Source organism: Myxine glutinosa, chromosome 4 (genome assembly GCF_964187855.1).
Source record: "Myxine glutinosa chromosome 4, kmMyxGlut1.1, whole genome shotgun sequence".
Lineage (NCBI taxonomy): Eukaryota > Metazoa > Chordata > Myxini > Myxiniformes > Myxinidae > Myxine > Myxine glutinosa.
The window spans coordinates 81,044,059-81,065,731 of NC_136264.1; the positions used below are offsets into that span (position 1 = coordinate 81,044,059).

The 21,673-nt window shown below is 47.2% G+C and overlaps 1 protein-coding gene across 7 annotated transcripts in view; it reads left to right on the forward strand.

The window, feature by feature from the left end:
* The window catches only part of LOC137424912 (uncharacterized), a 130,427-nt gene that overhangs the window by 22,878 nt on the left and 85,876 nt on the right, over nucleotides 1–21,673 (forward strand). For 5 of the 7 annotated variants that reach the window (XM_068112809.2, XM_078776077.1, XM_078776078.1 and 2 more), the window contains one exon: nucleotides 12,168–12,310. In XM_068112809.2, coding sequence (XP_067968910.2) covers nucleotides 12,168–12,310 — 143 coding nt within the window. The remainder of the gene's footprint in view (nucleotides 1–12,167; nucleotides 12,311–21,673) is intronic. The other 2 variants (XM_078776080.1, XM_068112807.2) reach the window with 1 other exon arrangement.

The following is a 21,673-nucleotide window of genomic DNA, read 5'->3' on the forward strand; positions in this document are numbered from 1 at the left end:
GGAAGATAGAGAGTATATTGAGTTGCTAAATGCACTTGATTATGGAGTTTCTGTTGCTGGTAAAAGGAAGAAGAATGAGAAGGAGAAACATATTATTGATGCTTTATGTAAGCTTGGTTCCGGTGTTAGTTTTGTTCCAAATGACCCATCACAATTAGTTAATAGGCTATTATTGTTGTTAGGTAGTAAGAAGGCTGGAAACAACAATTGTTTTAATGAATCCTCAGCCATTTTAGATCAGTTGATGAATATGAAAATAATTAATAAATGTCAATACAAAGATATTTTATTAGATATTAAATAAAATGAGAAGCACAATTCTTAGTTTTAATTTCACAATGAGTGATTACACAGTTTCATTCCCTTACCCACTACAACTTCACCCCACAAAAGATTATGAGGCTTCTTTGTTGTCAATGGAGACTTACAATACCCTTTTTAATATCAGAGAAAAACAACAAGTTTAGTTATAATCCAGGAAGTGGATATAAAACTATAACCGTTTCACCCGGAGCTTACGAGATTTCTCAAATATCTTCAGAAGTCTCTCGCCTTTTTTTTTTTTTTTTTTTTTTGTATACTGAATCGAGGCTCGTGAAAGAGCTAACATTTATTTCACAAACAAATCAACCAGACAAACAAAATATACAAAAAGAGGGAGCGGAGGACAAGATGGGGAGAGAAGGGGAAGCACACAACCACAACATTTGAGAGCAGGGAGAAGTGTGGGAGGGAGAGGGCTTGGGGACAGGAGGCGTGGAAGGGGGAGGGGGGGGGGAGGTATAAAACACAAGGGGACCGAAATTAGCGGGGGTAGAAAAGATCAAGGTTTTGGATGGGGGAGGATAAGAGATGGTGGTGAACAACTCGCCCTTGAACCGTACCAGTCGCCTCGCCCGCCAAGGCCCGATTTCAAAATTCGGGTTTTGCTTTAAAACACAAATTTTCAGCAGCTCGTAATTTTGAGCACGTTAAGCGTGCTTCAGGCCGCGTATCTCACTCCCCGACACCAATTTGTTACTGTAATAACACAATTGGTGTCCAAAATTTGGGCTAAATAAATTTAGTCCCAGGTTCGAATCCCAACTCCTGACTACCAATTTGTTACGGTCCGCGGATTAGATGTTATTTTTACCGAGCGGTGGTGTAACCGTGGCCGAACAGTTATTCCCCGACTAAAACCCGATTTACCCCAAACGTTGACCGTATCGCGCCACCGCTATTCAATCGGGAAAAGACTAAGACGACATGGATGTGAAGAAAAGGAAGACGAAGGCAAAGAAAGGTTTGAAATACAATTACTATTTATTACTATTTACAGGCTCAAAGTAACCAAGGAGAAGGAAAGATAATAAAATAATATACAGAAGCTTTTAGAGACACAGGGAAAATACTAGCTTATACTGACTTAGTTACTACCCAGGACAAAACAAACATAACAAACTCACGTAGGCAAAATGGGGAACTTGCGGGCAGGAATGGCTGGAAAGGATGAGCAGGTGGGATCACAGGGCACAGCGAGCAAGTCCACTCCGGGCGGGAAGCGAGAAGCCGGCAGCGCCTTGTATCCCGCTTTACAGCGCACACCGTCAGGGCTTCACGCGGCTGGTTGAAACGGGGCTGCACTCCTCGGCTTTATCTCTCGTGTAGCTTGCTTCGTAAAAGCTCCTCGGCTTTCTCTTGGACCCTTCCTTTTCGTGTACCCCTCCACGCAGCTCAGCTCAGCCTTTCTCTCACTTCTCTCCCGCTCATCTGCTTGTCTCAGTAAAAGCGCAACTGCTCTGACGACCCAGCTCTTTCCTCGGACTCAGTAAAAGCGCAACTGCTCTGACGACCCAGCTCTTTCCTTGGACTCATCTGCTGGACTTATCTCTCGTCTCAGTAAAAGCGCATCTGCTCTGACGACCCAGCTCTTTCCTTGGACTCATCTGCTGGACTTATCTCTCGTCTGCCCTTGGGAGCTTCCCATCGCGGGTTATATAGGCCCTGCCCCTCAACCTTTGCGAACCTCCCCCAAACGCTCTTCCTCCGCCCTCTCAAACCAAACCCCTCGTGCTCGGTTGGTTATTCGGGGCTGGCTCACTCCTCCCCTCTATGACGAGGTGGAGACACGCCTTTCTTCCCCAACCCTGCCTCGTGGCCAATGGTGGTTGAAGAAAAACCGCCCAAAATGCAGTTGGCCATTGAAATGAAATGAAAGGGGATCTATTCTTATTTCACTCGGTGCAATGGAGTATTTCAATTAATGGGAGACACAGCCTTACCCTAAGACACATAATAAGATATAAGCTACTGAACAAGGGTTTTATCGGGTCCTGCAATGTGGTGCTTATGGAATAACTACCGAGACGCCCTTTTTATCTTTACACAACTCCGGAGGCAGGAGGTGCAGAATAAACAATAATAATAATCAAGCACACAATAAAAAAAATACAGTCCTCATATCCGCAACAATATATATATTGTTGTGGATATGAGGACTGTATATTTTTTGATTGTGTGCTGTACTATTGTGATTATTGTTTATTCTGTGCCTCCTGCCTCCGGAGCTGTGTAAAGACCAAAAGGGCGTCCCATAGTCCACAAGCATACACGTCAGCCAAGTAATAGAATACCCCTGTTGATAGTTATCTCTTATTCTGTGTTTTAGGGTAAGGCTGTGTCTCCCATTAATTGAAGTACTCCATTGCACCAGTGAAAGAGATAGATTCCCTTTCCTTCCCATCCCCAAAACCTCCATTTCCATATTACATCCCCTCTCGTCATTGCCGAGCCTCGATTGCCCATATTACCTCCCCTCCAATAACCGCCATTGACCACGAGGCTCGAGTCAGGGAAGAAAGGCGTGTCTCCACCTCGTCATAGAGGGGAGGAGTGAGCCAGCCCCACTCGACCAACCATGAGCCAGGGGTTTGGCTAGAGAGGGCGGAGGAAGAGCGATCGGGGAGGTTCGAAAAGGTTGAGGGGCGGGGGCCTATATAACCCAAGGCAGGGCGTGTCCAAAAGGAGATGCGTTTTTACAGAGGAGAGCAGAAGACAGAAAGGCCAGGAGTTGGTCAGGGATGCACAAGGAGTTGGTCTGAGTTGGTCTGAGTCGGTTGCCTGAGAAGGGTCAGTGGTTGCGTTGGTGAGGAGTCGGTGGTAAAGAGTGAGGGACCAAGAAAGAGAGAGAAAGAGTCCTGAAGCAAGAGAGGAAGTTGTTGAACTGGGTGGGACTAAGCAAGAGAGGAAGTTGTTGGACTGGGTGGGACTAAGGAAGGAGAGAGAACCCGTCACACCAATCCCCCAAGCTCCGCGTTGGCTCCACCAAGCGTTCAGCTCCACCAAGCTCCGCGTTGGCTCCACCAAGCGTTCAGCTCCACCAAGCTCCGCGTTGGCTCCACCAAAGCTCCGCCAAGCTCCGCGTTGGCTCCACCAAGCGTTCACCTCCAGCCATCCACCTCCTGCCATTCCTGCAATTCCCCGCGTGAGTCAGTGTCTTTTGTTTGTTCTGTCCTGGGAATAAATTAAGTCTGTAGGTAAGCTAATCATTTTCACTGTGTCACCTGCGTCTCATGTGCCTGTAAATAAACGTGACTGCTTTCTTTTTGCTTGTGTGTAAATAGTCAATAAATTCAGTAGTATTTCCAAACCTTTCTTTGCCTTCGTTTTCCTCTTTGCATTCGTCGTTTTTGTCTTTTCCCCTCATTGGGCAGCTACGGTGCGATACGGCCAAAGTTCGGGTGGAATCGGGTAAGTTTGTTAGGTCGCGGTCACCAACCACTCGGTCTATAACATCAAACCGCGATCTGTAACAATTGGTGTCTGGGAGTGGGATTCGGGGCCCGAACCAAATTTTTAAAACATCTAGAAAAAAATTTTTGGTCAAAATTACGAGCTGCCGAAATTTGTTTTTTTAAAGCAAAACCCGAATTTTGAAATCGCGCCATGGCTGTTCAAGGCGACGGGATGCTGGTGGGAGAGATAGACGGGGTAGAATCGACCCAAGACCCCAGGGAAGAAGTGGGAAAAATGGTGGAGGAGAGTAAAGAAGGTGTGGTTGAGGAGGTATCAGGTGCACAAAATGGCGCTCTCGCGCACGTGGTTACAGCGGCACCAAATTTTGCCGCGCCCTTTGTACCAACGGTGGAAGACATGCAATTATTTATGGCTGAAATGGAAGCCCTTTTGAACCGGAACAGTGAGCGATTGGGAAACCAAATTGAAGAAATAACGAACGGAGTGAAGGCCGATATGGAGAGAATGGAGCAGAGGGACAGAGACCGCAGGTTGGGCGAAAGGGTCCCAGGGGTGCACGAGGAGGTAAAGCGGGTCGAAAAGCGCTGGTTGAGCGAAGCGGAGGAAAGCACGGGTACAATGACGGGGGTAGAAATCGCGACACGGGGTTTGGAAAAGCCGGCGACCGATGAGGTAGAGGGTGTTTTATTAAAGCCAACGGTCGTCGAGGTGAACAAAGAAATTATGGGTATAGTTGAAATTGGAGAGACCGGGGACTTAAAGTTAAAAGAGCAACAATCGGAGGAAGGAATGGAAATTGCTCAAAGTCTAAATGCACATCCTGATGATGTACTCGCTAATCCAAATGGAAGTTTGCAGGTTTTGGTGCAGGGAGGAAGAAGAACCCCGAAGGTGAGACGTGCTGTTGTGTATTGTGCGGGGAGATTTTGTAAGAAGATATTTCGCGACAAAAGAATTTTCACGCGCTTGGGATCGAGGAAGCATCCGGGCGTTGGTGAAGGGTCCCGTGTGAGTGGAAATGGCACGCGTGGGAGGAAAAAGTGTGCGTCGGCGAGTGGGTGTGTTATAAAGTGTGGGAGTGAAACCGAGTGCGAGCGAGAATGCACGTCGGTGTGTACGGGGTGTGACACAGGGAGTGAGAGCAATACGGAGTGCACGCCCATGGTGAGTGTTACGGAGGACGTAACGGAGGAGAGGTGTGGACCAAAGTGTGCGCGAGAGGTGTGGTGTGTAACAGGGAGAGCGTTGGTGGAATGTACGGACGGCGTTGGAACGCCAGGTTTTGTGAGGGTGAAAGGGGTAGCGTATGCTTGTAAGCATGCAAGTAAAGCATCGATGGTAACCAGGTTAGCGGTTAGGGCGACGGATAGCCGATGCGAGCGCTCGGTGCGAGGGGGGGTGCTTTGTTGGGTGCGAGGCCCGGTGCGGGTCGATACTGCGTCGCTTCTCTTCGAAGCGTCGTTGCCGATTCGGGCTTGGCCCCGCCCCGCACGGTCGAGTCCGGGCTTTGCCGGGCGAGGCGACCGGTCCGGTTCAAGGGCGAGTGGGAGGAAGCGGAACGGTGCCCCCTCGTGGGGACGGGGTTCCGACCGGGGGAGATTGAGCCATCGGGCCCGGGACCGCAAGGTGCCGCGCCGAGATGGTGCGTGGAGCCTCGGTCCCACCAAACCACCTCCCTTGAACCGAAAGCCGGACGGATTCAACCTGCAGGCAACCAAACCACCCGAATTCATTGCTCGGCTTTACGAAGCCGAGTTTAATGATGTCATGACGCACCGAGGCTAGGATATAGCGGACTGTGATGATGGTAGTGATTTGAAACGAAATTTAGAAAAGTGAATAGAATTGGCAGTAAATGGAAAATTTTTGAATTGGTTGGAATCTGGACGAACAAAATTGATAGTGAAAGACCCCCGATGTGGTGGGATGGCAAATCCACCATCCCTCACAGACGTGGGGCAAAGGAGCAATAGCTTATGGGGTTGATGGCAGTGAAAACTAGCCCGGGTGGGTTAGGTTATATTGATAGGGCCCTAGAAGATGACATTAGGTGACGTTAAGGTTAGTTAGTGACTGATACCTGTAGTGGGGACGCAGGTAGATTAGTATGGATTATAATGACGTGGGAGCGCAATAGTTTAAAGGGACGACTGGGAAGCGCAAGTTTCAGAGGGGAGTAGTTAGCTGAGATGATGCCGTGTGTGTGAGGATTGAACAGGTGAAGATGGAACAGGTGTGATTGCACAGGTGTGCAACTGGACAGGTGTGTGGAGCAGTGTATGAGTAGGAGTGATAGTGATGTGTGTTGTGTTGACCAACTGGTCCAGGAAGAGGAGGAGGGTGCAGGTGGCACCAGGTAGGATTGCACAGGTGTGCAACGACAGGTGAATGAAAGACAGGTGTATGGAATAAATGGTCTGGAGGATTGGAATGGATGGTCGTGGAGTGAGTATGGTGGAAATTGTGGAGTGGAGTGGATGGTGCGAAGGTGTGAATGGGGGAAGAGTGGACCCCCATCACGGATACCCGGGGCGGGTAGTGTAAGTGTTAGGTAGGGGGTATAGGTAAATTGTGGTTGGATATTGGCATCTGTGGTGCGGTTGGAAGAATGATGTTTGGATGGGTGCATTAGTGTTGTGGAAATGGCTGGGCGTGTAGCCTGTTAGTGTGTGTAGTTGGTTGAGCACTCCACCACTGTGAGGATGTCGGCCAGGTGAGGCCGCAGGTGGGCTCTGGGAGCCGGTAGTAGTTGTTGTGGATGGGGCCCGAGGATCCGGAGGACGGACCCGGGTAGCCCAGTGCCAGACGGCACCGAGTGGGGTGACAGAGCCAGGAGGGGCCTGCCCCAGTTAGTTAGGTTAGGGTGAGGAGCTAGGTAAGCTCGGGTGGCAACTACAGTGGTGGAGGTGTGCAGGTGGGTAGACCTGTTGGGAGAGCTACACGTCGCGGCCCAGAAATTGTGCGAGGGCACCGGGAGATGAATCGGGGGAGTGAGACCCCAAATTGAGAAGCACCACAGTTTGGTCAATGGGAATTGGTTTTTAGAACCCATAGTGTAAGTGGCCAATGGATTGGCAGGGAAAGACCCCGGGTAGTGTAAAATGTGTTAATGTCATTTAGAAAGTAGTTAGGATGAAGTCTCCTCGCACCATCTGCATCCACTCACCTGAGGTGACAGGAACTCCACGCCATGCCATGTTTAATTATTTTTACTGTGCAAATGTTTGGAATGTGAGACGCATCATGACGTGGGTGTGACATTGTGCGTAATTCCATCTCTTCCTCCTTATGAGGATTGATGATGAATTGATGATGGCAAATTTTTGAAGTAGAGGGATTGTGGTGACGAATTTGGTATAGGGGAAATATGGGGAAGACGTGATAGTAGTGACGAATTTGTAAATGTGTAGATTTTTGTACATATGGGGTAAGGGCAAGGGTAGGTGACAGGGGGGGTGACGTACGGTAGGGACGAGCTTTCTCACTTCGCCCTCCGCACGCATTTCGCCTTGCATTGCCTTATTGATGTGTACCTTTGTGACCTTACCCCTCGCTCAATTGTCTTTCCCCTTTTGTCTCCCACATGACCTGTGCGCCGTTGGGCGCCGAGGGGAGCGTGCGTGGGTCGGCCATTGTGCGCCCGAAATTCCCAGAACCAGCTGTCTGCATCGATGCACCACATTATGGACCACATGTCTGTGGCCGAGCACCACTTATGGACCCCATGGGTTGGGGCATGGCCCCTCTGCTGGAACCGGCCATGAGGGCCCGAAATCTTGCTGGCGGACCTTGGCCACAGGGCACCGATGCCCCACAGGTGAACCACACGTAGTCGGCCCTGTGGGCCATAAATAAAGCAAATAAATAGGACACATTGGGCACACTTTATTGAAAATAGGCCGCCAGTAAGCAAAGCAAAGGAATGACAACAACTGGAAGAAATAATAATAACCAGCAGAGGGAGCCGAAGAGCAAGAGATCACCTGCAGGGTTAGGGGTTGTTTGGTTATTTTTATTCATGAACAGTGATGACTGTGCACCGATTGGTGCTTGAGGGTGCTTTGGTGCGTTTTTGGGTGCTTTAATGGTGCATTGATGCAGAACAGACTGTCTCCCCCCCAGAAAGAACAATTACAGGTCCTGGGTTAGTTTTGTAAATAAAAGTAGCGTCAATTGTAAATAATGCTCCCCACCGTCAGTGTATAGTTTGAAGACCATTCCGCAATTCGGTTAACTGTGGGCGTAAGTCTGTTAGGCAGGGTGCAATGGAGCAGCGGGACACATTTATTTATGTTTTAAAACTGTCGCACTCAGGGTCAGGTTAAAAGTAGAGGGAACTACACCTACGTGTCACACTAAATAAAAGTTGTAGGCCCGGGATGTGCCTAAGAGGAGGAGGGTGCAGTGTTGTGGATATGAGGACTGTATATTTTTTGATTGTGTGCTGTACTATTGTGATTATTGTTTATTCTGTGCCTCCTGCCTCCGGAGCTGTGTAAAGACCAAAAGGGCGTCCCATAGTCCACAAGCATACACGTCAGCCAAGTAATAGAATACCCCTGTTGATAGTTATCTCTTATTCTGTGTTTTAGGGTAAGGCTGTGTCTCCCATTAATTGAAGTACTCCATTGCACCAGTGAAAGAGATAGATTCCCTTTCCTTCCCATCCCCAAAACCTCCATTTCCATATTACATCCCCTCTCGTCATTGCCGAGCCCCGATTGCCCATATTACCTCCCCTCCAATAACCGCCATTGACCACGAGGCTCGAGTCAGGGAAGAAAGGCGTGTCTCCACCTCGTCATAGAGGGGAGGAGTGAGCCAGCCCCACTCGACCAACCATGAGCCAGGGGTTTGGCTAGAGAGGGCGGAGGAAGAGCGATCGGGGAGGTTCGAAAAGGTTGAGGGGCGGGGGCCTATATAACCCAAGGCAGGGCGTGTCCAAAAGGAGATGCGTTTTTACAGAGGAGAGCAGAAGACAGAAAGGCCAGGAGTTGGTCAGGGATGCACAAGGAGTTGGTCTGAGTTGGTCTGAGTCGGTTGCCTGAGAAGGGTCAGTGGTTGTGTTGGTGAGGAGTCGGTGGTAAAGAGTGAGGGACCAAGAAAGAGAGAGAAAGAGTCCTGAAGCAAGAGAGGAAGTTGTTGAACTGGGTGGGACTAAGCAAGAGAGGAAGTTGTTGGACTGGGTGGGACTAAGGAAGGAGAGAGAACCCGTCACACCAATCCCCCAAGCTCCGCGTTGGCTCCACCAAGCGTTCAGCTCCACCAAGCTCCGCGTTGGCTCCACCAAGCGTTCAGCTCCACCAAGCTCCATGTTGGCTCCACCAAGCTCCACCAAAGCTCCGCCAAGCTCCGCGTTGGCTCCACCAAGCGTTCACCTCCAGCCATCCACCTCCTGCCATTCCTGCAATTCCCCGCGTGAGTCAGTGTCTTTTGTTTGTTCTGTCCTGGGAATAAATTAAGTCTGTAGGTAAGCTAATCATTTTCACTGTGTCACCTGCGTCTCATGTGCCTGTAAATAAACGTGACTGCTTTCTTTTTGCTTGTGTGTAAATAGTCAATAAATTCAGTAGTATTTCCAAACCTTTCTTTGCCTTCGTTTTCCTCTTTGCATTCGTCGTTTTTGTCTTTTCCCCTCATTGGGCAGCTACGGTGCGATACGGCCAAAGTTCGGGTGGAATCGGGTAAGTTTGTTAGGTCGCGGTCACCAACCGCTCGGTCTATAACATCAAACCGCGATCTGTAACAATATATATATATATATATTATATATATATATATATATATATATATATATATATACATATATACTAGCTGAGGTACCCGGCTTCGCCCGGGTTGAATAAGAATAATACAAATATATGATGAAAATAACATGTCTATTTTAGAGCAATATCACAGTACATTTCCTTCATGACGTTTTGTCAATTTTCAATTTCTCAAAACCTCTTGGTATACAACATTTCTGGTTTTCTTACTTGGTGCCAAGACATAAAGATTGCTTGGTTTTCCAACCCTCGAGCAGCCCACGTACAGCTGGCCATGGGAAGTACCCGGCATTGCCGGGCGGGGGAAGGGAGGGGAGGAGGGGAGGGGCGGGGGGGGGGAGGGGGGAGGGGGAGGAGGAGAGGGGCGGGGGGGGAGGGGGGAGGGGGGGGGAACGGCTAGCTTGGCAAGCGATAGCAGGATTTTTACTTTTATTTTTACCTCAATGAGGGCTATATATATAGTCTGTGCTTGGAGCCTTCAAGTTCAACATAAAGTTTTTTTATGAAAAATAATGCAGATGTATAACAATCCACCAATGCAAGTTCAGAAATGAATGCAGATCCTTTACTTTGCGATACAAACGCAATTCCCGCCATTTCCACTCACGATCGAATAGTGACCGTGCCTCTTCTTCCTCCTACAACTTCGTCTCACTTCTTTCACTCAAAATGCACGAAATTCTGCCGCATGAAATTATGTAGAGGCCTCGTCGGGGGGATATAAGGTAGATAAGGAAGGCGTTGTAACAGAAGAATCAAAATAAAAGTGGAAGAACATAAGGAAATGGGAGCTATTCTGGACCCACAGCCAAACCCGATAAACCATTGCAATACACCCCGAATGTCTAGCGCCGCCACAAACTACACCATGGAATTGCAGCTGGCGCGGTTTTTTTAAACCATTGATATTAAAATAAAACGTAGCCTAAAACCACCGCGATTTTATGCTGATTCCGCATCTGTGTCTAAAACTTTTCTCCGATGTGTAGTTCTTGAGTTATAAGCGGACATCCAGACAGACACACACACACACACACACACACACACACACACACACACACACAGACACTCCTCCTTTATATATAGAGATATATATATATATAAAATTATATATATGTGTGTGTGTGTGTGTGTGTGTGTGTGTGTGTGTGTGTGTGTGTGTGTGTGTGTGTGTGACCCACTCCACCGTGTGTGTGTGACCCACTCCCCTGTGTGTGTGTTTGTGTGTGTGAGGTCCACTGGCCCCATGTGTGTGTGTGTGTGTGTGACCCACTAGTCCCATGTGTGTGACCCACTAGCCCCGTGTGTGTGTGTGTGTGTGTGTGTGTGTGTGTGTGTGTGTGTGTGTGTGTGTGTGTGTGTGTGTGTGTGTGTGTGACCCACTCCCATATGTGTGTGTGTGTGTGTGTGTGTGTGTGTGTGTGTGTGTCCCACTCCCTCATGTGTGTGTGACCCACTCCCCAGTGGGTGATCTACTCCCTGGTGCAGTGTGCGTGATGTGGGAGGGATGGGGGTGGGGAGGGATAGGATTTGAGCTCTTGAAGTAACATTTTACATGAGATGTAATCACACATTTCAAACTGTATTTCCCATGTGCATGCACATGCATTCATATGTTATGAGATGTAAATACATTGTGTAGATTACATAATTTGTGGATTTGATAAATTGCCAGTAACCAGATTGTAAAACTGAATGTGCAACATCTAAATGAAGACGTCCATGCCCGTGGGATTCCCACGGGTGACCCCACTAGTGTAATTATATTATAAATATATGTCTGAGATGTTGCTACTTAAATATCCATCAATTAATATTTACGTTTTGTGGCATTGTTTTTTTTCCATAATTTGTTTTCATTCTAAATGGAATTTCTAACAATCCTGGATTGTGACATTCTATCTGCAATAAGTATTTCTGTTTCACCCAATGTTAAAAAATGCATGTGTAATTTTTCAAATCGTTCAAAGCATAATTAATAATGCTAATTTTCGAACATAATTAATAATGCTAATTTTTGAACATAATTAATAATGCTAATTTTCGAACATAATTAACAATGCTAATTTTTGAACATAATTAATAATGCTAATTTTTGAACATAATTAATAATGCTAATTTTTGAACATAATTAATAATGCCACCGTCGACAATTCCAATAGAAGAGACTTAATTACTCTTTTATGGAAAATGTTTTTCATGTTTTTTTATGTTTTTTTTATCCTCAAAAATAGACTGTAGTGAACACACATTAGTGTTAAAAGATTGGCCTTTAAAACCTACCCTTATGAAGGGGTCAAACATCTGTACAAACACCAAAATGACGTGCTTTATACGGTAGATAGTTGTAATCTCGTCTCCCTCTTACTTTTAACACATACCCACACTCATTGTACTCACATAACGCTCAAATTAAGCCTTTACATGTATGTTTCAGCTTTCTTGTATTCAATAAATTTCTCCAAAGCTCAGAATTTCACAACTTCTGAAAGTCATTTTTAAACTGCTGATGCAATTCTCAGTGAGACTTAAATGACTGTGTCATAAATGCACATTATTACACCTTTTTGTGAATTTCTCTTTGACATTGATAATTGTGATAATTTTTTATCTGACTGCCATTACAGTTATAATTAATCTTGGCATTTGTCATCTCATTAGCAGGAATCAAGGAGTGGCTCTCTTTGCCACGCTAACGAGAATTTCATGAAAGCTCGACCATGGGAGCTCGATTTAGAAAAAGGGAAAACGTATACCCTGCGGTGGAAAGCAACTCCAAATTGGTGGGAGGTTTCAGCTTCTGGGTATGTTGGGTTTGTCTGTATGTTATGTTTGCAATTTTTAAAAAGTTATTCAGAATATTTGCTTTCTATAACTTTGGCATAAGTGACATATTTACAGGTTATTACCAAAAAAACAGTAAGTATTGGTATGGAGAGGGGGGAAGGTTGCGAGAGCAGGTTGAGAAAAGAAAGGAGATTGGGGATGGGGATGGGGTAACAAACATTGTTGAATAATTAAAGTGTCGCCCTTTGTTTATTATGTAATACTAGCAACGGTACCCGCCCTATGGGCGGGGCTTCAATTGGGAGACCCAAATGAAAAGGCAAAATATTAGAAATTGAAGGCTTTAAAAATTTTTTTTAACGATTCATATAAACAGCCGTTGAATCATATCACATGCAAATCATCAAAATCTAAACAGTAGATGGCGCCCATTTTGAAAAAAGATTGAATTCTGCAAAACGGAAGCGGCCGCTACATGTCTTTCTCAGTCGCACGTTTATGTGTGAAGAGTGCGCGCCGAATGTGTAAAGGAGAAGCGGCCGCTACACCTGTTTCTAAGTGGCTTTGCACACGCTGCCGTGTTTCTTCAGAGCCGCACGTTTATATAGGAAGAGTTCGTCAGGAGTCGATCTACTCTCTCCTGGTACGTAGAATTTCAACAAGAGCCACATCACTGTTCATATCGGTAAATATTATTCCATTGTGTTTGGGAAAACGGGAAAATTGGAAAACTTGGAAAATTGGAAAAACAATATAGCCTATTTTACTCCAGGAGGTCCCAGGATTACCCACCCAAAATATCGTTGTGATCGGTTCAGCCGTTTTTGCGGTACCTACGAATGGACGGACAGACATTTGGTGAATTACAGTAAGATAAATTCAGTTTTTGTCATCACATGCACTACATGACCAAAAGTATGTGGACACCCGAACATTGAACATCTCATTCCAAAATCATGGGCATTAATATGGAGTTGGTCCCCCCCCTTTGCTGCTATAACAGCCTCCACTCTTCTGGGAAGGCTTTCCACGAGATGTTGGAACATTGCTGTGGGGATTTGCTTCCATTCAGTCACAAGAGCAGTAGTGAGGTCAGGCACTGATGTTGGGCGATTAGGCCTGGCTCGCAGTCGGCATTCCAATTCATCCCAAATATGTTCGATGAGGTTGAGGTCAGGGCTTCGTGCAGGCCAGTCACGTTCTTCCACACTGATCTCAAGAAACCATTTCGGTATGGACCTTACTTTGTGCACGGGGGCATTGTCATGCTGAAACAGGAAAGGGCCTTCCCCAAACTGTTGCCACAAAGTTGGAAGCACACAATCGTCTAGAATGTCATTGTATGCTGTAGCGTTAAGATTTCCCTTCACTAGAACTAAGGGGCCGAGCCCGAACCATGAAAAACAGCCCCAGACCATTATTCCTCCTCCACCAAACTTTGCAGTTGGCACTATGCATTCGGGCAGGTAGCGTTCTCCTGGCATCCGCCAAACCCAGATTAGTCCGTCGGACTGCCAGTTGGTGAAGCGTGATTCATCACTCCAGAGAACGCATTTCCACTGCTCCAGTGTCCAATGGCGACGAGCTTTAGACCACTCAAGCCGATGCTTAGCATTGCGCATGGTGATCTTAGGCTTGTGTGCGGCTGCTCTGCCATGGAAACCCATTTCATGTAGCTCCCAATGAACAGTTGTTGTGCTGATGTTGCTTCCAGAGGCAGTTTGGAATTCGGTAGTGAATGTTGCAACCGAGGACAGACGAGTTTTACCCGCTACCCGCTACGCGCTTCAGCACTGGGCGGTCCTGTTCTGTGAGCTTGTGTGGCCTATCACTTCGTGGCTGAGCTGCTGTTGCTCTGAGACGTTTCCACTTCACAATAACAGTACTTACAGTTGACCGGGGCAGCTCTAACAGGACAGAAATTTGCGAACTGACTTGTTAGAAAGGTGGCATCTCATGACGGTGCCACATTGGAAGTCACTGAGCTCTTCAGTACAGCCCATTCTACTGCCAATGTTTGTCTATGGAGATTGCATGGCTGTTTGCTTGATTATATATACCTGTCAGCAATGGGTGTGGCTGAAATAGCTGAATCCACTAATTAGAAGGGGTGTCTGCATACTTTTGGTCACAGTGTATAACCATTGAATATATACATATGTATTCAAAATGTACTTGGGTTCCACTTGCTGCTGCAAAATTACACCATGTCCTAAATAATGCTGTGTAGCGACCCATGGGTCCCCCAAGCAAGACCGGCATCAGAATCTCCTTGCTCCAGCCGGTGATGTCACCGGCGGGGATCCACGGCGCCAGAGTGGCTGGTCACGTGACCGCCAAAGCGTGCCACGCGTGCGGGTATAATGAGCTACACCTGTGGATCACGTGACCACCGAAGCACGCATCGCTTGAGAGGCGTGGCTTTCGGTTTCGGTTTCGGTTTCTGTTTTTGCTTTATAAGGCAGCCCGATAAACGGGCTTTTTAGTGTTCCCGAGTTGGTTTTACGAATAAACATCTTCTCGGACGAGTTTGTGCCTTGCCATCCTTTTATCTGTATTCTGCTGGAGTCCGGACTCCTTCACTGGTGGCATCATATTAATGTACAGAGTCAGTTGGGCAAGCAGAGGGAGAGGTGGAGGGGTGACTGAGAGGGTACAGGCATGATACGTTATGCAGCATGTTTCACTATATGTGATGTAGCATGTTTCACTATTTGTGATTTAGCATGTTTCACTATGTGTAATGTTGCATGTTTCACTATATGTGATGTAGCATGTTTCACTATACGTGATGTAACATGTGTTTCACTATATGTGATGTTGTGACAGAGCAGAGCAGAGCAGAAAAGACAAGTAGGCCTTTAGGTAGGCTTTAATCAACACAATGGTGGCCAGGTGCACAAGAAGGGGCCTAAGCAGGGCTTGAAGTCCTCAAGAGGGAACGTAGCATGGAGCGGATCATAGGCAGCCTGCATGCCGTCGGCTGACCCGCTTTTATACAATAACAATCCCAGAACACAGGAAGTGAGGTACACAGGAAGTGAGGTACACAGGAAGTGAGGACACAGGAAAACTGGAATTATGTCATTCTCCCCTTGCTTAGAAAAACACTACTCAGAGGTCCAGACGGTTGGGGGCCCGCCGGGCACGTTGTGATCATCATAGCGGCTGTTGTTCAGTAGCATCTCCAGAGACTTCAGTGGGCACGGAGCTAGGATTGTCCGATGCAGTCGAATCTCTGCCAACCCCATTCTCCAAGTCGCATGATGCCTCGTTCTGTTGCTCCAATCCCTTTGTGTCTCCAGCCAGGGCCAAATGTCGGATGGATACAGTGGCTCCTTGCCGTTTGGATAGCGGACCTGGGCGTACTGCGGATTCGCGTGCAGGAGTTCCACTTGGTCGATGAGTGGTTCCGTCTTACTCTGGCACACATGTCTTTTGAGTAGGACAGGTCCAGGCATGGATAGCCAAGTCGGTACTGAGATACTGGTCGTGGAGCGGCGAGCAAAACTCAGCAGTCTTTCATGTGGGGTAGCGTTAGTAGCTGTTGACAAGAGAGTACAGATCGAGTGTAAGGCGTCAGGCAAGACAGCTTGCCAACACTGGGTAGGCAGTTGGCGTGACCTCAGGGCCATGGTGATAGCCTTCCAGACTGTTCCGTTGTAATGTTCGGCTCGTCTGTTACCCTGCGGGTTGTAGCTAGTGGTTCTGCTGCTAGAGATGCCTTTACTCGTCAGGAATTCACCGAGCTCTCGGCTCATGAACGATGGTCCCTGGTCCAAATGGATGTAGGCCGGCATTCCGAAGAGGGCGAAAAGTTGGCAAAGGCAGCCGATCACCGTATAACTTGTCATGTTCGCACATGGTAACACAAAGGGGAATCTCGAGTACTCATCGATGATAGTGAGGAAGTACTGGTTTTTGTCAGTGCTTGGCAAAGGTCCCTTAAAATCTATGTTAAGGCGTTTGAATGGCTGGGTGGCTTTTATGAGGTGGGCCCTTTCTGACCGATAGAACCGGGGTTTGCACTCTGCACAGGTTCTGCACAAGCCGGTCATACGTCGAACGTCTTCCACTGAATAAGGTAGGTTTCGAGATTTCACAAAGTGGTACATGTGTGTGATTCCTGGGTGACATAGGGACTGGTGGAGGTCGTATAGTGAACGATGGTCCAGGCATGTAGATGAACAGTATGACCTCGAGATGTAGATGAACATGAACAGTATGATGAACAGTATGCAAGGATGACCTTGAGAATGCGTCAGGAGGTATGTTTTCTTTCCCCGGACGGTAGATAATGTCATAATCGAAGCAAGATAACTCCATGTGCCAACACATGATCTTGTCGTTCTTTATCTTGCCTTTCTGTCCTCTGTCAAACATGTAGCTGACAGAGCATTGGTCAGTCTTCAGTGTAAAGTGCCTTCCTGTCAGGTAGTGCCTCCAGTGGCGGACAGTTTAGACGATAGCCTTAGCCTCCTTTTCGACCGATGCATGACGTTTTTCGGATCCTTGGAGTGTGTGGGAGAAGAAGGCTACTGGACGCCCCGCCTGGTTAAGCGTTGCGGCAATAGCAAACTCGGATGCGTCGGTCTCAACTTCAAAGGATAATGACTCGTCGATTGCGTTGACCACTGACTCTTCAATGTCCCGTTTGAGTTGGTGGAATGTGGTTTCAGCATCCTTAGAGATGGGGAAAGCTTTTGTGGCACTGGGGGGGTGAATTTTGCTTGAATAGTTGTGAATCCACTGAGAGTAGTAGGTAAAAAGTCCGAGGATCTGGCGGAGGGACTTCATGTTATGCGGCACGGGTATCTCTCGCAGGGGCCGAAGACACTCAGCGTCTGGCCGAATTTGACCATCCTCTACTACATAGCCCAGTATACTGAGTTTAGTGGTCGAAAACACACACTTATCCTCATTATAGCCGATGTTCTTCCTTTCGGCTGCTTTGAGGAACTGTTTCAGGTTGACGTCGTGCTCGATTTGTGTCATGCCACAGATAGTCAGATTGTCTAGGTAAGCGAACATTCCAGCGATTTTCTCTTCCTTGATAAAGGAGTCCATAATGCGTTGGAAGCAAGGTACACCTTTCGTGCCGCCAAATGGGACTCGCGTGAACTGTTAAAGACTTCTGCTTGATTCGAAGGCCATATAGGGCTTATCTTGGTTCCTTATGGATGAAGCAGTGGTGGTTTAGGTGTGCTATTAGCCAATTGATTTTAAAAATATTTCATGATTATGGTTTATTGATTTTAATTTTGCAATTAATTAATCAATTATTCTTCACCTCTCCCTCCCAATACAGCCTGGTGTTAGCTTAGTGGTTAGGCTGCCGGCTTGGGATCCTAGGATCCTGGGTTTGAATCCCGGTCGATCGCTGAATTAACGCCAGGGGGGTTGACTCAGCTTGTCATCCTTCCGAGGTCGGCAAATTGAGTACCAGTTCACTGGTAATTCCCTGTGTGTCGCAAGGGGTGACTAACAGGGTTGGCGGCAGGAAGGGCATCCGGCCATAAAACATTGCTTCAAAAAGGGGCCATGGTGCCCAAAAAAGGCCAAGCCCTGCTCTGCGGGGAAAATGGCCTCTAAAGGTGGTTCTTGGTTCCTTATGGGTACCTGATGGTAAGCACTACGCAGGTCGATGGTGCTGAAGACGCGATACTGGGCAATCACTGTGTCATCGATACCCGGTAGCGTTTACCCGTCGAGTAGCGTAAATCGGTTGACGGTCTCAGAATAGTCAATCGCGAGCCGTTTCTTGTTTTTTTTGTCCCTAGTTACCACGAACTGGGCACGCCATGGGGACTTACTTGGTTCGATGACTCCTTCGCACGGTAGCCGCTGCATTTCTTTCTCGATGAATTTGCGGTCGTCGAAGCTGTACCGACATGAACTGGTGGCAATAGGGCGACATTCCGCCGTCAGATTGGCAAACACTTCGGGGGGTCAATGTGTAGTGTGGTCAGTCCGCAGAGAACTAAAGGCGGCAGGTTACCGCCGAATTTCAGTGTGATGCTGTTGTGCTGTTTCTGGAAGTCTTGCCCGAGGATAACGTCTGCGCAGAGCTCGGGGAGTATAGACAGTCGCACGTCTTGGTAGCTTGCTTAGTCCTGTCAGGGTTAAACTGACCAGGCAGAATCCAAGCGTCTTCCTTGAAAGCGATGCTGAGGCCATAGAGACAGCTTCGCCTGACTGGTAAAACTTTAGCGAATGTCGCCTGACGGGGTGTGGGTGAATAAAGCTTTCCATGCTCCACTGTCGATGAGGCCATCGGCTTCAATTCCATTAATGGCAACCTTACAGGTTGCATTTGATAGCGCCTGAGAGATGGCTGCAGATGTCACAGAGGCAAAGGTCAGGCGATTCGTTGGAGCTGAGGTAGCGCCCGCGGCAGCGGCGGCTGGTGACGAACGACTCCAAACAGACTTTAGCAAAGTGTCCCTTCTTCCCGCATTTGTTGCATGTGGCCTCACGTGTGGGGCACCTTGAACGTGGGTGTTTCAAGTAACCACAGAAGAAGCATTTGCTGCCGATAGCAGCTGATACTGTTGGAGAGTCAGTTGACTCGATAGTTGGGTGGAACTGATTCAGAACAGCTTGCTTCAGTTCAGCAGCGGCGGCACTATACGATGACGCCCCAAATTGTTCACAGCTCTTTTGTGCTGAATCTCGGGCTCGTGCTTGGTCAAACATGGTTGCTAGGTCTAAGGTCCTATTTTCTAGGAGGTGTTGGTGGATCAACGGGGATTGTAGTCCACTGATGAATGAATCTCTAATAAGTCCTTCTTGATGTTGAGCTGCAGTCACGGCTTGGCAGTTACAGTCTTTACCCAGCGTCTTTAAAGCCTGTAGGTACTCATCCAGGGATTCACCGACTTGTTGGCGATGCGTAGCAAGAAGGTGGTGTGCGAAAATCTCATTCTTCGGCTTTATATACACGGCCTTCAGTGTTTCAACGACGTCCTCGTAGGTGACACAGTCCGTGATGATTTTGTAGATCCTTGGCGTGACAAAGTTTGTCAGGAGAAGAAGTTTGTTGAGTCCTTCAGGAGGAAGTACAACAACGAAGTGTTCGAAGGTCCAAAACCAGTGTGTCCATTCGTCAGTAGCCGAACTTGAGTTTGGATCCGCATCAAGGCGTTCTGGTCGAAGCAGCCAGTCCATAGTTGTGTTGATTAATTTGTTGTGGCAGAGCAGATCAGAAAAGACAAGTAAACCTTCAGGTAGGCTTTAATCAACATAGTGGTGGCCAGGTGAACAAGAAGAGGCCTAAGCAGGGCTTGAAATCCTTAAGAGGGAACATAGCATGGAGCGGATCATAGGCAGCCCGCATGCCATCAGCTGACCCGCATTTATACAATAACGATCCCAGAACACAGGAAGTGAGGACACGGGAAGTGAGGGAAACATGTGACCTACACAGGTACAGTGAGGTATACAGGTACAATGTGTTGGTTGAGATGCGGTGTCTGCTGCTCCGACGAGAGACCAAGACACTGCACTTGAGAATAAACACTGGTTTAATGTGTAGAGTATACAGCACATGTGGGAAATTCCAACCGGCACGAATGAAACCAGTTGAGAACTCAACTCAATTCCCAGCGCACCGCTCTTTAAAAAAGGCAGGCAAGTGATAACAGATCTCTGCTGAACTAACGCCTTAATCATATGCATCATAGCATTTCACTTGGTGCATTAGTTCACTAGGAGGTTACAGAAAGTTTAAAGTCGTTAGAAATGATAAGAGAGAAATTATACGAAAGCCAGTTGTTTCAAGAATTTTTGTCCGATGCGCGAGGAAAGATAAAAGGTGAGGGAGAGCAAACAAGTCTTTAGCTTGGTCCAAGAATGTGTTCTGGTTACTTTCAAAATTTAACTTTTACATGGCGTGCAGGCAGCCCGAGATTCAAGGGAGGATTAGCATTTAAACAATGGGTCCGCACGTTTGCCCTTAGGGTGTCACTTAGCGTGAAGGCAAAATCGACATTCGAGGGAGAAATATAATTCCACATGTGCGAAAAATATATATACATCTTTATATCAGTCTGGTGTGATTTTATAGTTCACAATACAGACTCCGACACCCGCTTTTATACAATAACGATCCCAGAACACAGGAAGTGAGGAAACAGGAAGTGAGGTACACAGGAAAGGAAGTGAGGACACAGGAAAACTGGAATTATGTCACGTGATGTAACATGTGTTTCATTCTACGTGATGTTGCATGTGTTTTACCATACGTGATGTAAAATGTGTTTCACCATACGTGATGTAACGTGTTTCAACATACGTGATGTCGCAAGTTTTTCACTATATTTGATGTAGCATGGATTGCATGGCGGCGGGCTTGGGAACCTAAGGTCCTGAGTTCAAATCCCGTTCAGCAGTTGAATTAATATCAGGTGGGGTTGACTCAGCCTGTTCCTTCTTCCGAGGTTGGCAAAATGAGTACCAGGGTACTGGGTCCTCTCTCAAGGAGGTTGGTGGCAGAATTTGCACTCCGGCCGCTGTAAAAACACGTCATTCCGTAGCACACACAGTGGTGTGAGTTGGGATGGTGCTGAGTAGTCGTCCAAGGATGTAGCGACGTGCTCATCGAGCGTATGCTCCTATATATATATATACTATATATATATATATATATATATATATATATATATATATATATATATATATATATTAAAATATATATATATATATTAAAATATATATATATATATATTAAAATATATATATATTAAAATATATATATATATATATTGTTGCGGATCTGTCGCCGGCCTTCTCCCCTTATCAAGTGGGGATTAATCCCCTTGTCTTTACTGACCTGGCGCAACCCGAGACCTATTGCGTCCCTTCCGGAGAGCGCGAAATAGGGTTTCGGGACCAAATTCTCTCTCGTACCTATGTACTCGCGCTGCCCTGGAAGCGAAGAAACAAGCCTCGCACTAACCACGGGTGATTGGAATACGCCGAGCGGTTTGCGTTCATGTGATCTGCGCCGTTATAATTAATGGACCCGATTTAAGCGATCTTATTCGTGCCACGCTTAGTCAATGGAGAAATCACGGGAACGATTGAATTTAAAAGAAAAGGAAGAACAAATAGATTTAATGGTTATTACACGTATGTACAGTTCAGGATGAAGAGACACATGGAACTCCTTATACAGTCTTATCCTTAATTCCCAAAGACAACGGGCCTGTCTGACACACTCACACGGGGATTGCAGATGGTCCGGTGTTCTCCAGCGCGTCCAAGGGTGGTTCTCGTCCGGCTCTCCATGGTCCCCGGCACATCCGCGAAGATGGGGGTAGGCGAAGACAAGGCCACGCCGCGCGTCTCTCAAGCAAGGGCGATATATCGGGGCGAACGGC